Source organism: Danio rerio, chromosome 12 (genome assembly GCF_052040795.2).
Source record: "Danio rerio strain M-AB ecotype USA chromosome 12, GRCz13ab, whole genome shotgun sequence".
In the NCBI taxonomy this organism is placed as follows: Eukaryota; Metazoa; Chordata; class Actinopteri; order Cypriniformes; family Danionidae; genus Danio; species Danio rerio.
In genome coordinates this window covers 50,086,484-50,106,223 of record NC_141032.1, presented here as the reverse complement: position 1 = coordinate 50,106,223, position 19,740 = coordinate 50,086,484, and the positions used below count along the sequence as shown (strand labels likewise).

General features: G+C 40.5%; 1 protein-coding gene across 7 annotated transcripts in view; it reads right to left on the bottom strand.

Annotated features, from left to right (window-relative positions):
• fmn2b (formin 2b) overlaps positions 1-19,740 on the bottom strand; it is a 98,772-nt gene that overhangs the window by 62,972 nt on the left and 16,060 nt on the right. For 2 of the 7 annotated variants that reach the window (XM_087277011.1, XM_087277010.1), the window contains exons 4-7: positions 11,457-11,607; positions 6,929-6,946; positions 6,338-6,399; positions 13-986 (exon numbers count right to left, since the gene is read on the bottom strand). In XM_087277011.1, the coding sequence (XP_087133137.1) occupies positions 13-986; positions 6,338-6,399; positions 6,929-6,946; positions 11,457-11,607 (1,205 nt within the window). Of the gene's footprint in view, positions 1-12; positions 987-6,337; positions 6,400-6,928; positions 6,947-11,456; positions 11,608-11,995; positions 12,172-14,912; positions 15,120-15,147; positions 15,316-19,740 lie in introns of those variants that run through there. The other 5 variants (XM_087277013.1, XM_087277012.1, XM_087277014.1 and 2 more) reach the window with 4 other exon arrangements.

The following is a 19,740-nucleotide window of genomic DNA, read 5'->3' as shown; positions in this document are numbered from 1 at the left end:
AGCGGTCATTACTTTTTGGTGTGCAGCTGTATTCGTGTCCAGTACAGCGGTTTCATGGGTCTCGGCGGCTCCACGATGCATTTACGAGGAGGTTTCTCCTGCACCGCTCCCAATGCAAACAGACCCAGCGGGAGTGGGGGAGGCAGAGAGCCAAAACCGAAGGCAAGAGGAGGCGCACAGGCTCCAGGAGCCATAGATGGAGGAATAGGAGGAGGGGGAGGTGGTGGTGCTGGTCCTGTATGTGTGAGAGGAAGAGGAGGAGGTGGTGGTACACCCATTCCTGGAAGAGGAGGAGGGGGTGGAGGTGCAGACAGTCCTGGAAGTGGAGGTGGGGGAGGTGGTGCACCCATCCCCGGGAGAGGAGGTGGTGGTGGAGGAACTGATAAACATGGTAGAGGAGGTGGAGGAGGAGGCAGTGAAGCTCCTGGAAGAGGAGGAGGTGGAGGAATTGCACACACTCCTGGAAGAGGAGGTGGAGGAGGCGGTGGACACACTCCAGGTAAAGGTGGAGGTGTTGGTACACACACTCCTGGTAGAGGTGGAGGAGGTGGCGGCGCACACACTCCAGGTAAAGGTGGAGGCGGTGGAGGCGCCGAAGTGCTTGTCTGTTGCTGGCATATGCACACAAACGATTGAGACGCAGCCTGAGATTCAGTTTGAGAGGCCAGTAAGGAGTCCCTCCGCACCTCCACAGGAGGCACTTTAAACCTGTAGCTCTCGTCCACAGGAGACGTCTGCACGGATTTGGCCTCCAGCGGCAGCAGCGAGGTGTTTTCGGTCTGCAGGTCCACATGGCAGACGTCTGGGTGCAGGCCTTCCTCTCCTCCGCACTCCTGGTCTTGTGTCTCCACCTCTCGCTCCGGCAGAGGCTGTTGTTTCTCCAGCTCCGCGATCTTACTGCGCAGGTCCTCGATGGTCTGCTCCAGCTGCTCGATCACGCAGATGTGCTCCTGCTTCAGACGCACCGTCTTCAGCACGGAGTCCTCCTGAACACACAGACAGAGATGGGGTGATGAGAAACAGATCCACACTGCAGAAACATGCACATCCCACGCTTTCATCATCAGCAGATTCAAGAACTTTTCAAAGCACTATTCATTTCAAATCAAACAGCTTAGTAACTCACACCACAGCATATGTAGTCTTCACTGAACTAAACATTTGACTTGCACTTATTTACATTTTTTTTTTAAATTATCGTTTTCAAATGTCATGTTCAAAGAACTTTAATCAAATCTGTTGAATTCAATACTGGTGATTTTTAAATTTGGTTTCTGAAAGGTTGATCAAGTGTGCATTATTTCTCAGTGTTACTGTACAAGTTTTTTTTTATTTAAGAACTTTAAGTACAATTGCTGAAATAAAAACAAACTTAATTTCAAATTAAATTTAAGCACTTTCAAGGACTTGCATCCATATGTCTGAAATGAAAGTAGTTTTAAGTATTTTTAAGAAGCGTGGGAACCCTGATATATGGGGCCCTATCATACACCTAGTGCAATGCGGTGCAAGGCGCGACGCAATTGTTGTTTGCTAGCTTCAGCTTGGCGCAAGAGTCGTTTTGACGTTTTGCAGCACACTGTTTAAATAGCAAATACATTTGCGCTCATGTGTGTGCCCATAGGCGTTCTGATCTGAAAAGGGAGGCGTGTTGAGGCGCACTGCTATTTTGAGAATCTATAATAGACTGTTCAATAGACCAGATCAAAGCAGGTCTAAAGTCCAGCACAGAGAGTGTTAGTTGTAAGCCTCGCTTACACACTGCTTAATAGACACAGGGTGTACAGCAATAAGCAAATATCTTTACAAATGAAAAATTATTAAAATATTAAGGAGATATATATATATATATATATATATATATATATATATATATATATATATATATATATATATATATATATATATATAGGATTAAAATGTTAAGAAAATTTTATTTACTAGCCTACATCAATATAAAAAAAACATACTTTCAGGCCTTCATCTCGGGAGGCTTTTTCAGTTCATTCATGACAATTTGCTTTTGTATAATGTTATTATTATTAGCAGTATTATTTATTATATGCAGATTTATATTTGTTTTATTAAAAACAAGCTTAGATTTGCCCACCTGTCAGGTTTCAGACCATATGGGGCACAGCATGTGTGTTTGGATATAACTTACTTTGTTATTCTTGTTCATTTATTTGTTTGCTAGAAACAAGAACTGAATTTAGAAATAGTTTTGAAACAAATCTTTGCACTTAAACAAATACATTTTTTTATAGGCTAATGGATGTCTGTGCGTACAACACGTTTCCCTATCCGCGAGAGTGAAAGTGAAAGTAAATAATGAGGAGGCTCATCTCTCATTCTCGTCTGTAGATGCTCTGTTCAACTGTTTTCTCTCTAGTGAAGGGTTTCGTTTTTACACTTACAAAGTCGTCATGTAAATAGCAAATGCACCATGGCGCGACACAACTGACTCTTAAAGGGAATGGGAGATAAGACTCTGGTTTATTCTCAAAACACACCTTTAACTCATTAAGAGAATAAGCTCAACCCTGTTAGACCATGCGCCACAGCGCAAAGCGGATTTTTCGGTCCTAAAAATAGCAAAAGTGGATTCTGACACGTCCTTAATGCGTTTGCGTCCTGCGCATGGACCGTCAAAATAGAGCCCCTGAACTGCAGAGTGACTTGTGCTCGTGCTGCAGTGAACGTCACATGGATAAATGCACTTGCAAAAGTGTGGATGAGTGACCTAAAGAGTAGTCAATAAACGCCACTGGACCTGACGGAGATGTTTTTGTATATTGTATTTCAATAATGAGAATACTTTTGCATGACTTTAGTTTTAGACCAAACTTTAAATTGCAGAATCCTGCACATGACACACTGAGAAAGTTTTAAATATGGATATAGAGGTTATTAATTAATTTGTTGCCACTGTGCATTAATACAGTAAGACAACATTTTAATAATTATCTTGTTTAAAAGTAAATCATGTGCATGACTATGCAATTTAAAAATTATTTATCTTGTTTTAAGCAAATCGTGTGCATGAAGTTCCTGTTTAACTTAATAGTGGTCATGTTGTAATAATTCATAAAACAATGACACAAACAAATCACGGCTACAATATATTAATATTAGAAAATGAATTCTTAAATCCTGGCCATGATGATTGTACAACTTATGACCAGGCCCACATGGAATCTGTGCATGCAGATTTCAGCAGATTTTTAGCGCATGATTGATTCTGTTTATTTACTTCTGTAAATGTGTGTACATTGTTATTTACTCAGTTTTTAAACCAATTTAAGTAATGTTATTGACTAATGTAAAAATGTTCATATAATTTATTCACAATGCAGTTTGTAAAGTAATATCTTCTGTCTTTTAGTAGAGCTATTATATGAGAGACTTGCTTTGTTTACCAAATAAAGTGGATCTAACTGGATTTGAATTTTAATATTGACAGTCTTGACGTGGAAATGAAATGGTAAATTGGAAACTTAATTTTAATTATCAATTTGACAGGGACGATGTGTTGTCAAAGTGAAAATGAAAATTAAATAATTTCATTTCCTTTTCAATTTTGGCAGATATTTTGCGAAGTGTTTTAAAATTAAATTGTTAATCTGATTTTCATTTCCAATGTTTATTTGATTTATTAAAAAATTGGCAGGATTTACCTTCCATATCTAACTGGATTTGAATTGTAAACATTACACACACTCAAGTTAAAAAGGTATTATTTTTAATTCATATATTAAGATTTTAGTTATGATACTCCTAAAATCATTTTGCACAAATCCACTGATTTATAACAAAATTCTGCGCAGGAGTAGCAAAAAATATCTGCATATACATGGGCACTACCTATGACCGATGTCAGCTGGCTATAGTGGTACTGAAATAGTTCACTAAACTAACACAGGTCACAGCAAATCAATACAACACAAGCATGATCACTAGTTCAATTCAGTTAAAGCTATTAATAAAATAAAGAAAACCTTATATTAATAATGCTAAAAGCTGCTGTTATGAAGAGTTCACTCTGTTTGATGGAGCAACACCACCCTCTGCTGGTGGAAAAAACACACGCATGCTGAACTAAGACAAACTCTGGAAACTATTACATGACATTAGAAAGAAACACTCAGTATGAGCAATGATCCATCAGCTAAATATGGAGCGCATGTGAGAATAGGAGGATCTGAATCCATTAGCTCATGAATGAACCATGAGATGAGCTTCTCATGCAGACGATCAATTAACTCCAGACAGACAGACGGTGTCAGACAGTACAGACTGACAGCCTGTTGTTACTAACATGAGGACAAGGTCCTTCCACTCTGAACACTATTTCCATGATGTCTTGACATGTCCTGCACCATTCCATAGTAGACTTCAAACATAAACACTACTGTGTGAATATGATCATAGTGTTGTAAAACAATCTCCAAGAGGAGCTAAACAATATTTGATGAGATGCTTCAAGTTCACTGTGGAATCAGATCTGAATACAGGGAATTTGTTTTCATTACACACCAGTTCAGGTTTTATTTATTTTTTTTTTTTTTTAAGAGTGAGATGTTTAGGCAATAATACTGACAATGTGAAGAAGAGATTGGCACATGCTTTATGGCAGTGTACAAAGATTCAACCTGTTTAGGAATCTGTGTTAAGACATTTAAGTGGATGTCTGGGATTTAACATTCCTCTCCTCACCCAGGATAAGTCTTTCAGGTGATAAAACTGAGGCTCTACATGCTACGAGTTCTCCCTTATAACTGTTGGTACGACTACAGCAATATTGGAAAGACATTCGATGCTCTACACTCGATTGATTGAGTGTGTCATATAAAAAAATTCTAGCCAAAATGAATGGTGATCATAAGGAAGCAAATTTCTTCACTTAAACTATAAAAGTGTCTACCCTGCTGTGCTCTGCAGTCTTATCTTTATGCATTTGCTACTGTATTCCTAATCATTTTTTCAAATTTTCTTAACAGTATATTTTTCTAAACTGTAAAGAATTTGTATACATTTTGTATGGTAATGTAAACCGGCCACTTTATTAGGTACACCTGTCCAATTGCTCGTTAACACAAATTTTTAATTAACCAATCACATGACAGCAATTCAGTGCATTTAGGCATGTAGACATGATCAAGATGATCTGCTGCAGTTCAAAGCGAGCATCAGAATGGGGAAGAAAGGGGATTTAAGTGACTTTGAAAGTGGCATGGTTGTTGGTGCCAGACGGGCTGCTCTGAGTATTTCAGAAACTGCTGATCTACTGGGATTTTCACGCAAAACCATCTCTAGGGTTTACAGAGAATGCTCCGACAAAGAGGAAATATCCAGTGAGCGGCAGTTCTGTGGGCGCAAATGCCTTGTTGATGCCAGAGGTCAGAGGAGAATGGCCTGCCTGGTTCCAGCTGATAGAAAGGCAACAGTAACTCAAATAAGCACTCGCTACAACCGAGCTCTGCAGAAGAGCATCTCTGAACACACAACACGGCCAACCTTGAGGCGGATGGGCTACAGCAGCAGAAGAGCACACCGGGTGCCGCTCCTGTCAGCTAAGAACAGGAAACTGAGGCTACAATTCACACAGGCTCACCAAAACTGGACAATAGAAGATTGGAGAAACGTTGCTGCTCTGATGAGTCTCCATTTCTGCTGACACATTCGGATGCTCGGCTCACAGTTTGGCCTCAACAACATGAAAGCATGGATCATCCTGCCTTGTATCAGCGGTTCAGGCTGGTGGTGGTGGTGTAATGGTGTGGGGGAGATTTTCTTTGGGTTCATTAGTACCAATTGAGCATCAACGCCACAGCCTACCTGAGTATTGCTGCTGACCATGTCCATCCCTTTATGAGCACAGTGTCTCCATCTTCTGATGGCTACTTCCAGCAGGATAACGCACCATGTCATAAAGCTCAATCATCTCAGACTGGTTTCTTGAACATGACGATGAGTTCACTGCACTCAAATGGCCTCCACAGTCACCAGAGCTCAATCCAATAGAGCAGCTTTGGGATGTGGTGGAACGGGAGATTGGCATCATGGATGTGCAGCAGACAAATCTGCAGCAACGGTGTGATGCTATCATGTCAATATGGAGCAAAATCTCAGAGAAATATTTCCAGTAGCTTGTTGAATCTCTGCCATGAAGGATTAACGCAGTTCTGAAGGCAAAAGGGTCCAACCCAGTACTAGAAAGGTGTACCTAATAAAATGGCCGGTGAGTATGTTATATTAAGAGGAAACCCCGCCAAAAACACAGTTGTTAAATGTTGTAGAAACACAGGGATTTCAGGAAGATGAATGATAGAGGTACCTGAATTTGGCGAATTTCTTCTTCCTGATGTTTCTTCAGGTCAGAGACGACGGCCTGATGCTCTGAAACCACATATCCACAGCACTGTAAATACTAATGACTGTGAACTTTAATGCTGAGGGTGTTTCTAAACACACGCATCCCCCTGAATGCTTCTCAAATAACTACACAAGACTTTTAAACACTAAAAACAGGAAGGCAAATGCTCCCTACTCATTTTTTATTAAATCACAAACTTTGAAAACTCATAAATGAAATGTGTCCAGATTAGTTGTGCATCTGTGCAGCAAACAAAAAAAAGAAAGCGGAAATGAATGAGGAAACACATTTGATTAACAATATGCAGTCTGTTATTAATGATTTGACCCAGAGCACTTTATGATCAAGTCACTGATGAAGACAGACACTGTTGTAGATGAAGACAATAAATGATGTCATGTCATGTGATTCAGGCAAACAAACAGCAATGCATGAGGGGAAAAAGCTGAAATGACTGTAAATCTTTAACCATTTTTTTAAGTATATTTTAACATACAATGAAGATGTGAAATGACACACAGACGAGGCGCAGAGGTTATTTAAGCTACTCACCCTCCGGCTCCTCCACCGCTGCAAACGCACAAGAAAATAATCTACTTTAGTCACTGAAAGCCCTGAACAGAACCAAACGACACCCAGGAAGATCCTCAGTCTAAGAGAAAACCCCTGACTGACAGCAGCTGATGGGAGGAGAGGAACTCAATACACCATTGGCAAGGAGTGTATTTTTATTTTTATTACTACATTTTATGTTTCTTTAACTCACCAAGGCAGCATTTTATTTATTTGAATTATTCTTTGTTTTAATAAACATAAAAACAAACAAAGGAAAAGCAAGGTGAACAGACAAAAACAAGGACACCAGAAAACACAGGTAGAGTAACACAAGTCAGAAAAATCCAATAATAAAAAAGTAAAAAATACAAAAACAATTGAGTAAACGTTAACAAAGTCCTGCTGTGATTGAGTAAAGTCACACTTTTTATGAAAATACAATCCAGACATCCTGCCTGAATTTTATCAATCAAACATTAGATCTGGGCAGTATGCATCACTGCTGTGGAATGAAATTTGTACCGTAAATCATTATTTTTTTCAGTGTATACTGCAAAATGTAAATAAGCAGGCATGGCAAACTGTAAATAGCACCCTGGGCGAACCACCCCATTCATAATACCCCCATCCACCATAACCCACAGATAATGTATGTAGGTTTAAAAAAAAGATTACAAATACACTAAACACTAGGGATGCCCCGTCCTCAATATAATATTGAACCGTCAGGTACGACCTCCACGGTTCAATACGCGCTTGTGAATTGCGGTTTTCTCGGTTTTGTATTTAAATAATTTATGTGCGCTTTACATCTCCTGTGTGTGCCTGTAAGTCCATGAGCTGAGATGAGGAAACTCCTCCCTGCGTGTAAATCTCTAATCACTGTGCTCTAAAGTTAAGGGGCGCTTGACATTGCACTGAAAGGCACACACAACTCACTGCGAGATGTTTTCTACTGCGTGCGCCTGGATAGAGGCAAGCCTGTTGCTGTGCTTGTGCGTGCATTTTGTATTTCTTACATTAGAAATAACAAACTTGCAAGCGGAAAAGACGTGATATGGGAACGGCCGCTGCTATAGTTAATCCGGTGAGCGTGCGTATTAGCCTCGGTGTACATGCTTGGAACTTTAAACTTGCGCACAGTTGGCTTGGCAACTTGTCATAACTTTTCCATGCAACAGAAATGAAGCTTAGAGAAGCCTTTACGATTAATTAACTGTGACGAATTAAAGCGCAGTTAATAGTGAAATCAGCTAATCGTTGCATCCCTATTAATGATCACAGTGCATTATACAAAAGGCATTTTCTACAAAACAAATGCAAATGTTTTCGGCTGTCCACACCACTCGCTTATGGTGACTCACGCTCTGCAGCTCATACTGAGTTGAACAGACGCACGTCACTTCATAGCTATAGCGGCCGTTTTTTGACTGAACTAAATTTATTTATGTCTTGATCACACTATCTGGAGGGCCAAAACAAAGGGTCGCCAATTGAATAGCCCTGGACTACAGTCTCGCATTTTTTCAGCAGCGAGATAATTAAGATGGTTTATTTATGTTTACTGAAGTACAAATAAGTTTATTCAAAATGGCCAATTTATCTTTATTAACTTCACATGTATGTTATTTTCAAAATGTAGGGTTTTATGTGTTCCCCAGTTTGTACATGGGCTACCAGCAGCTGTGGAATTTCAGTGTTCATTTTTTTATACAATACACTAGGAACTACTGTACTTTTCTTGGCTTTTAAGTAAAACAAAATGAGTATTGCAATTAATCATTTTTATTTTTTTTTCTCTGTAACCTCTTACTGTACCTACTGCCTATAGAGTAATAAAAAGTTTTAAAAAACACGTGTCGAGCCATGAGAACTGAACTGAACTGAAAACAGTGTTAAAAAAACCGAAGTATGTATTGAACCGTGGGCTAACTTAGAGCTTAAAGAACACGCTGGTATCCAGGGTCTGGCCTTAGACTGGTTCTATACCAGTCAGTTTGGGCAACTCCTCTTCATCTGTTAGGCAATTAATGTGTGGGGTTCCGCAAGGCTCAACACTGGGTCCTGTTTTGTTCTCCCTTTACTTCCGTTAGGAAAAAATTTTGAAAAGCATGGCATAAATTACCATCTATATGCTGATGACAAAAACTTCCCTATAAAATCTAGGGAACAACCCTCCCTTCAGGCTCTGCTTAATTGTTTGGCTGATTTGAAGTGTTGGTTGGCAAATAACTTTCTCCAACTGCATGAAGACAAGTGCAAATTCATTGTTTTTGGCCAAAAAGGTTCAGATTCTAATGGCAATCTGTCATTGCTTTCTGGGAAAATACATTCCTCGGTAAAGAGTCTTGGTGTCATCTTTGACCAGAACGCAGCTGCCGGGCTTTTAACAGGCACAAAAAAACGAGAGCACATTACACCTGTACTTGTTTCTCTACACTGGCTGCCAATCCAGTTTAGAATTCAGTACAAAGTTCTGTTGTGTGTTTATAAATCCCTCCATGGCCTGGCCCCTGAGTATATTTCTGAGCTAATTATTATGCGCCAACCTGTGAGATCTCTTCGCTCTATGGATCGTCTCTATTTGCAAGTTCCTAGATCACGCTTAAAATGTCGATGTGACAGAGCTTTCTCGGTAGCAGCTCCAAGACTCCGGAACGATCTCCCACTCTCTTTAAGAACAGCTCAAACTTTTGAGATCACTGAAAACACACTTATTTTTATTAGCTTTTTATCATGTGATATGAGTTCATGTATTTTGGTTTTATGTATATTTTACATGCGTTTTATGTGTTTTATGTACAGCACTTTAGTAATCATTAGGGATGTAACGGTATTGTAAATACCGTCATACCGCAATATTAATTTTTTTCGATATTACCGTAGTCGCATGACTCGGTAAAACTATAGGTCTTCTGAGAAAATTTGCTCAGGCGAATGAAGCGAACGGGAGGTACCGGAAACTACAATTCCCATCAGCCCAGGCTTGGCCATAATCCCTTGCGGTCTGTTGTCGCTACAGATCCAGTAATGCGGAAATGGAGTGTGCTGCTAGAAGCGGGGATCAAAAAGAGCTGGAAAACCCTAAAGCGGGTGTTGTCGCCGCGCGCGTACTGAATAGTGGTGTTGTCGCGCGAGTTCTTATCAGCTGTGTTGTCGCGCGCGTACTGTAAAGCGGGGACGGAGGGTGTGTCGCGTCGCGGGGGCACTTTTGATCATTTTGGAAGGGAACTTTCTATCCAAGACTATAAAGGGCATGTGCACTGCACTGGTTGAGCACTGTGTGTGCACGTGCCTGCAAGTTGGGGAATATGACTAATAATCAGTCATGGGGACTGCAGAAACACAGCACACTGTTCAGATTGATGCAGACATGAGACCTCTATCTTACTCATGGTTTGTCCTCTCAAGTGGGGGAAAGACAATGCACAACGTTACCCACTGCTGTCAACCTGGGCCAAGTCATATCTCTCTTAACCCAGAAACCTCAGTCCCAAATGAGAGGGTTTTTTTCTGTTGCAGGGGACATTGTAAATACCCAGAGATACCAGCTTTTACCAGATTATATTTATATGATAATTTTCCTTTAAACCCATCTCTATCTAAGTGAGTGAGTGATTAAATGTTGAATGTGATGAGTTTTCAACACTACTAAATTGAAACTTTATTTTTTTACATGGTTTAATATTTTTTTGTTATTAAAATTGAAGTTCCTGTTTCAAAGCTTACAGATAGATGGCTAATTTGTATGTCATTGACACTTTTGGCACTTTTTTGGAGTATTTTCATAAGTTTTGTTTTTTCCTGTAAATGATTCAATAAATACCGTACCGTGACATTCATACAGAGGTATTACCGTACCGTGAAATTCTGATACCGTTACATCCCTAGTAATCATTGTGATTTGTGAAAGTGCTATAGAAATAGAGTGAGTTGAGTTAACTGTATTGTTGCCTCCCTACTAAACACTACACCAGTCGTTTTGTTTAAAAGATGATTTGTGCACATTTTAAACCCTGATCTGTGCAATTTTGCTATTGTATGACAATGAACGGAAGGATTTATTTCTAAAAATAAACATCAACTCCGGCTCAATGCTTGAGATTGATGAACTACGCCTCTTGTAAAATTTGAGATTTAATTTATCTTTCCACCACGGTGAAGAAATTTCTATATGATGTCACTTCCTAGATGTAATATTTCAAGAATGTTTACATTTTAAAGCAATTAACAAATGTTGAACTGCACAAGTGTACTGCAGACTGTGTGTGTTCTCAGTATTTGTGTGTATGCGTAATGCGTATAATGACAAAGAAGGAGAACTATGAGGACATTAACCAGGTCTCCATTTTACAAAAAGCGTTTAAATCATGCAGAATATATGTTTATTAGAACGTAAAAATGAGCAGCTTCCAGTGAGGGTTGTGTTTTAGGCAATAGAAATAGAGTTTGTACAGTATAAAAACAATGGAAACCTATGGAATGTCCCCACAATCCACAAAAACAAATACGTGTGTGCTCTTACCATCCTCTGTGTATTTGGCCAGAGGCTGCTCCTCCTCTCCTGGTTGTGTCGGGATCCAAAGGCCCTTCAGGTGTCCAGGTAAATGACCCTCCAGACGCTCGAGTGACGGCGGAGGCTGACTGACGGCGGCCCATGTGTACAGCTGATCTTGCTGGAGACACACACAGACACACGGAGATCAGGACATCAGAGAGATACACACAGCAGGATCAAACAATCAACCTTTAACTTGTTATGTACTCTTCAGATTGACTTCTCTTTGGTTATGTTGGTGCTGTTTTTGCCTCATTGACTTCCATTATAAGCACATTTTTGTTATTGCAAAGCCATGACAGCATATAATCATGCATTGTTTATTGTTGGTGGTTTTCCCTGTTGGGAAGAGGGACAGTTTGCAATTTCTTTATTGTTGATGGTATGAGCGGATCTACAAAACAGATTCGCATTCATCAAACAGAGTGGATCGAGTCTCAAACTGGAGCACGCTGCAGTCACTGTCGGTAAATCAAGCTGCTAGTGAAGAGAGTAAAGCTGCAGACCTGGCCGAGGTCTAGCGTGCAGCTGTGGTCACTGAGCTCCTCCAGCGGGGTCTGTCTGTTTTCTCCACACCCACTGAGAAACTGCAGAACCTCCCAGAGTTCCACAGTCCCATCAGAGCCACGGCTGGCGGAGGACGAGCCCCCGGAGTCAGCCTGCATCCTCCGGGCCCACAGCACTGCGCGTGATCACAGCACACACATACACACACACATATAAAAATACTGGGTTTTTGTAACCGAGGCATGCAGTCAAATATGAACAAACCCAACCGTTGTCCTAAAGCTGAAAAACTGTTGGATTAGTCCATATATTAAAGCAAAGTTAGGTTAAGACAACCCATTATTTTTTAAAGCACATACATGCAGCTGACCGACTCGGATTATGACCACAGCAGACAAACACAAACACACACAGTGGGGAAAATAAGTATCGAACTCGACCACTTTTCTCAGAAAACGTATTTCTAAAGGTGTCGTTGACTTGAAATTTTTCCCGGATGTTGGTAACAACCAAAGAAATCCATATATATAAAGAAAACTAATCTAATTAGCTTACAAATGAAGTCATGTGTAATAAAATGAAATGATGCAGGGAGAAAGTATTGAGCACATAAAGAAAGGAAGGTGTATTTGAGCAGTGAAAGCCCAGACAGCAGCTGAAATCTCTCAGTAGTTCTTCAGCAAGCCTCTGCCCTTCCTCAGTGTAAATGAATATCAGCTGCTTCAGTCCAACATCTACATTAGCAGGAGGATGAAGATGAAACCAGGGTGGACATGTCAGCAAGACAATGATCTAAAACACAGCCGAGGAGACTCTTAGATGCTTTCAGAGAAAGAAAAATCAAGCTGTAGAATGGCCCAGCCAATCACCTGATCCGAATTCAATCAAGAATACAGAATAAAGCTCAGGTGTGACAGACGAGACCCACAGAAGTGTCAAGATTTCTACACTGTAGATGTCTGTGAGAAACTCACACCTGAGCAATGCATGAGGCTTCATTCTCCATGAGAGTCTTTAAGCTGACAGCACCAAAAAGCCGCTTGTATAAAATATTAAATGTTTCAGTAGTTCAGTTCTTTCTCCTTCTGTCATTCCAGTGTTTTGTTTTATTTTTACGTTTGTATTGTTTGGGTTTTTTACCAAAATCTGCTTCAATTCCATGTCAACAGCTTCTTTAGAATTTTTATTTCCAGGAAAAAAACACGCCAATGTGTTCAATACTTATTTCCACCACTGTATAGACCCACACACACACACACACACACACACACACACACACACACACACACACACACACACACACACACACACACACACACACACACAGTATGCTGGAACACACCAAGCTGTTTCCAAGAACAAGCACAGATGAAAACCAAGCTTGTGTCTTGTCCCGTCTTGACCAAAAAGCTATACGTGACGTAAACACACCAAAAGGACAGCAGTGGACTGAAACGAGTGTGTATTCTGTTGCTGTGTGCACATACAAAGTGCAAACAAAAGAAGAATTTATTACCATTTTCACAGTACTTGTTATTCACCATGGAGGAATTTGCTTGTGCAAATATGTCTGATAATCCAGCCTGATCTCACGAGGAAACGCAAGTATTTTCCGTTTTGTCAGTTCAGTGGCTAATTAGTGCAAATTCGAACTCGAGTTGAGTCGTACGAAAATGTACGATTTTAAAAAGGAGGCGTGGCACCCAACCCCGCCCCTAAACCCAACCGTCATTGGGTGATAAGCAAATCGTACTAAAATGTACAAATTGGATTATACGAATTAATTCGAATTAGCCTCTAAATCAAAAAGTTACGTATTGCCGTGAGATTGCGCTGGATAATCTGAGAATCCATATTAATTGCAAATACTTGAGAAATGTAGTAAAAACACCGCTGGCCACTTTGTGTCTTGACTTGAATTGTTTACTTGGTTTTGTCACTTCAGTTTTTGTTCTCGTGCTCTGATTTGCAGCTGAATAACCAATCAGATCGCTCTCTTTTGACCCTAATTCTATATGCTGAATCGGGCCAAATTGATCCAATGTGAGAATGAGACGACATGTAGATCACACCAAACACACTAGCACAAACAATACTGACCAACGGCTACCCTCAGCTTGGTATGTCCTGGCCTTAACACACACAAACACACAAACACACACACACACACAAACACACACACAAACACACACACACACACACACACACACACACACACACACACACACACACACACACACACACACACGTAGGCAACTGGCTCAGAACATGACTACAAATACACGCACACAAGCATACATCCAGCTCAGATTATGACCATGGCAGACTAGCACAAACACACACAATGACCACCTCAGAATATGACCACAGCAACCAAACACACTGGAACAGATCACGGCTACAGAGACACATACACACAGACGATACTGACAACAGCAGACAAATGCGCGCACACACACACACACACACACACACACACACACACACACACACACACACACACACACACACACACACGACCGACTAAGATTATGACCAAAGCAAACAAACACACACTCATCATACTAAGACTACAGCAGACAATGCACACATACCGGACTGAAAATATGACCTCAGAATCGTGTACACACACACACCCACACGCAGATGATCAAATCAGATTATGACCACACCATACACACACACACACACACACACAGATGAATGACTTCGGATCAGGACCACTGCAGACACACACAAATGCAGATGATCAAATCAGATCATGACCACACCATACACACACACACACACACACACACACACACACACACACACACACACAAACAAAAACACACACAGAGATGATCAAATCAGACCATGAACACTGCAGACACAGAGAGGACCAGCTCAAAATACACTGCAGATACAAACACGCACATACATAGAGGACCGGCTCAGATCATGAACACTGCAGACACGCACACACACATCCAAAGAGGACCGGTTCAGACCATAAACACTGCAGACACAAACACACAAAGATGTCTAGCTCAGATCATGACTAATGTGCGCGCACACACACACACACACACACACACACACACACACACACAAACAAACACACAAGCACACACACACACACACAGATGATGAGTCAGCAGCAGAAACACACATGTCAGGCAGTAGCAGCTCTGGGTCTGTGTCCTGCGCCTCCATGCTGGATCTGCTCATCCGCTTTATGACAGCGAGGACAGACGCACTGATGCAGTGCTGAGAACAGGCTCGTCATTCACCTCACAAGCCAATCACAGAGCCCAGATTTACATGAGCCCCGCCAACACTGTAAATAAGCCATGAAAATGCTGAACACACACTTCAGCGTCACTGAAGAGCTACACTGCAGCAAACGCGCGTGCACACACACACACACATCCTAAAATAAACACAGCTCCAGTGTAACTGTAAACAGCTGTTCAAGCATCAATAACACTGACGTCACCGGCTGACTGATTCACAAGTTCATTCAGACTCCAGATGATTTTAATTCGATACAGATTTAATCTGGGAGTTAAAACAGCAACACATCACATGATTCCAAACATTAGTGGCTGTTTCCCATTAAAGAAAAATAAAGTATGAATTTAAGATGTATTAGAATTAGCGGCTGCGCGATATTGGAAAAACCTGACATTGCAGTACTTAGTTTTTCTGCGATTTATATTGCAATATGAATATAATTTTACAAGATTAATATTAGGAAAGAATTCATAATTTTACATTGAGATTATTATTTTTTTATTATACAACTATATATACAAAAAACTAAATATGTAAATATATAGTTTGTATTATAAAACTTTATAATAATTATAATAATGATAACATTTTATTACCGGACTGTGTGCTCCAACTATAGGGGGAAATCACACTCCTCAGCCTCCCAGGGGAACGTCTATGCCAGGGTACTGGAGATTAGGATCCAGTCGATGGTTGAATTTAGGATTCAGGAGAAACTATTCATTTTTCGTTCGGGCCGTGGTACACTGGACTAGCTCTATACCCTCAGCAGGGTGCTCCAGGGAGTATGCCCAACCAGTCCACATGTGTTCTGTGGACTTGGAGAAGGCATTCGTCCAAGTCCCTAGTGGTATTATGTGGTGGGTGCTCGGGGAGTACAGGGTCAGAGGTGCTCTGTTAAGGGCAATCTCGTCCCTATATAAACAGACTAGGAGTCTGAAGTAGGCATTGCCGGCAAAAAGTCTGACTTCTTGTACTCTGGCAAGGCTGCCCCTTGTCACCAATTCTGTTCATAATTTCTGGGCTGGAGGGGGTCCGGTTCGGGACTACAGGATTTAATCTCTGTTATTCGCAGAGGATGTTGTTCTGTTGGCTTTATCAAACATGGACCTTCAGCTAGCACTGGGGCAGTTTGCTGCAGAGTGTGACGCGGCTGGGATGAGAATCAGCACCTCCAAGTCCGAGGCCATGGTGCTCCACCGGAAAAAGGTGGTTTGACAAATTCCAGGTTGGAGGAAAGTCCTTACACCAGGTGGAGGAGTTTAAGTATCTCGGGTTTTTGTTCACGAGTGAGGGAAGGATGGAGCGTGAGATTGACAGGCGGATCGATGCAGTGGCAGCAGTAATGCGGTCAATGTACCGGTCCGTTGTGGTGAAGAAGGAGCTGAGCCAAAAGGCAAAGCTTTTGATTTATCGGTTAATCTTTGTTCCTCCTCTCACCTATGGTCATGAGCTTTGGGTCATGACCGAAAGGACAAGATCCCGGATACAAGCGACCGAAATGAGTTTCCTTTGAAGGGTGGCAGGGTGCACTCTTATGGATAGGGTGAAGAGCTCTGACACTTGGGAGGAGCTCGTAGTAGAGCCGCTGTCAGCTGAGGTGACTCGCGCATCTGTTTCGAATGCCTCCTTAGGGAGGTGTTGCAGGCATGTCCCACCGGGAGGAGGCCTCAGGGAAGACCCAGGACATGCTGGGGGGACTATGTTTCTAGGCTGGCCTGGGAACGCCTCGGGATCCCCCCCAGAGGAGCTGGAGGAAGTGTCTGGGGCAGGGGTCACCAATCCTGGTCCTGGAGGGCCGGTGTCCCTGCAGGGTTTAGCTCCAACTTGCCTTAACACACCAGTCTGGATGTTTCAAGTACACCTAGAGAGAGCTTGATTAGCTTGTTCAGGTGTGTTTGATTAGGGTTGGAGCTAAAATCTGCAGGACATCGGCCCTCCAGGAACAAGATTGGTGACCCCTGGTCTGGGGAGAGGGAAATCTGAGGTCCTCTCCTAAGACTGCTGCCTCTGTGACCCAGCACCAGGAAAGCGGCACAAAATGAATGAATCAATGAATGAATAAAATTTTACAATAATTATTTTATTATTATATATATTTTTTATTGATGGCTAATTTTATAAATGTATTATTAATTATTTTAAAAAATTAATACTCATAAAACCTTTTAGTTAGATATAAAACTTTATAATAAATTGTGCACCCCTAGCTTTAATTACAAAACTATATGTACACAACAAACTAAATTGAAGCTGCAGCACCTCCTTTTCTCAATGTGGTATTACTCTGAGGGGGTTTACAGAATTTTGGCTGTACAGAATAAGCACTCTCATAAAACAAATTAAATCAAGTGTAAACTTTATTTTAGCTATGTGTAAAGTTCTCATTAAAAAAAAAACCAACATCAATCACAGCAAAAAATAAAGCATTTTAAAGTCAGAAACAAAATAGTCTTTCCAAAATAGAAAAAGTCAGTGCCCACTTATTTAAAGCACTTGAGAGCGATGCAAATCCTTATGATGTCCTGTGATTCCTCCGAAGAGAGGTGGTTGTTTGTAGGACAGCAGTCAAGTTGCCATGATTAAGTGAGATTGTTGCTCCCCTAGAAGTTGGTTAACTTGGCTTCTTCAGTGAGAAACAGCAAGCCAACATACGCACAGCAACGTAGAAACAGTCCTTAACTGAGCGATAACTTAAAGTTCTCAACCATTGGACTAAAGGTGAGTGATCCATGAAGTGGCCACTCTACCAAACACTCCTCCTTACTCTATGGTAAGTGACTTTTTATATAGGTACAAATCAAGCTAGTGCCCCTGGAGGTCGGAAGCAGTATTTATTTTTATGAATTTATATTTACATGTTGGTAAATATGGACATGATTCAAATGTGGCTGGATGTGAAACATGATATGATACAAATAATCATGGTAATTTAAGATGATAAACATGGTAATTGTGCATTTTCACACACACATTCATGTTTTTTACTGTTCTATATCAGAAATCATGCTTGTTGCACTAATTTATTACTGCCATTCATCACTAAGTGAACTACATACGCCTGCTTTATGAGCCAGTTTAAAACAGCATAATCATGAGTAAAAAAACTACAAAGTGTTTATAAAGTATTAAGCACTCTAGAAGACTAAAACCCATCAGGGAACTGCTAAAAAGAGAAATTCATAGAGTTTTGAGCACTGTAAAGCAGAGAGAATTCTCCATCCACTCTGGATGTCAATCACAGACTGCAGATCACCACCAGCAGATGGCGCTCTGACACTCTTTTTTTAGATGATACAGCGCCACAGCTAACCACATCCAATCACAAACAAGCAACAGATCACAAGACTCCAACCTCAGCCAATAAGAGGTCATCATGACTCTCATCTGTGCTCATTCATAACTCTGTTCTCATTTCTGGACTAAGGTTGTTCTGCGCATCCAACACTGCTGCTGTTGGAACGGGAGATTGGCATCATGGATGTGGAGCTGACAAATCTGCAGCAACTGCGTGATGCTATCATGTCAATATAGAGCAAAATCTGAGGAATATTTCCAGTAGCTTGCTAAATCTATATGACACAAAGGATTAAGGCAGTTCTGAATGCAAAAGGGGGTCTAACTCGGTACTCGTAAACTGTACCTAATAAAGTGGCCAGTGAGTGTAAATTGCAATATAGTATAGAATTAAAAGGGAGTTTGTTTTCCCCCAAGCCCAGAATTGGGGGAATTGTCATTTAATCACATCTTAAATGTAAATCTTTCATTTTAAATTTTAATTTCACTTCATTTCATGCATTGATTAATTATGAAGTGGTAATCAACATGCAAAAACACCAAAGCCAGATCATGCTACAGGCACAGACTCCAGAGTTTTATTCATACAAAAGCAATAATAATAATAATAATAGAAATAATACTAAAAGTAACAATATTATTGCCTAACTAGAAATTTTAATTGTTATGAAAGCAATACAATTCAAGTTTCAAGCACTTTACCTAAAATCTAAGCACTGTTCAAACCCTGAAAACACCAGACTAAAATTTCACAATTTTTAAGGATTTCCAGCACCCATATGAAGCCTGTACATTATTTAATTTTATTTTTTTTTGTGTGGCAAATTACATCATTGCATACACATATTCATCACATTTCATCAGATTGTTAATAGTATTATACTGTATAGTATTAAAATGATTGTTTTATGTTTGCCCAGAATTTAATTACTGTCATTTAATCTCATGAAGGTAATTTATTCACATCTTAAATTTATATTTGATTTCATTTCATGCATCGTTTACTCATAAAGTGGTAATCTTCATGCATTTTCCATGCACAAAAAACAACAACAGCCATATCAAGCTATAGGCACAGACTCCAGAGTTTTTGTTTTATACAAAAGCAAAAATAAAAGTTAATACTTTAATATGCTTTCATTTTTCTAGACTTACTGATCTCCCATGTATG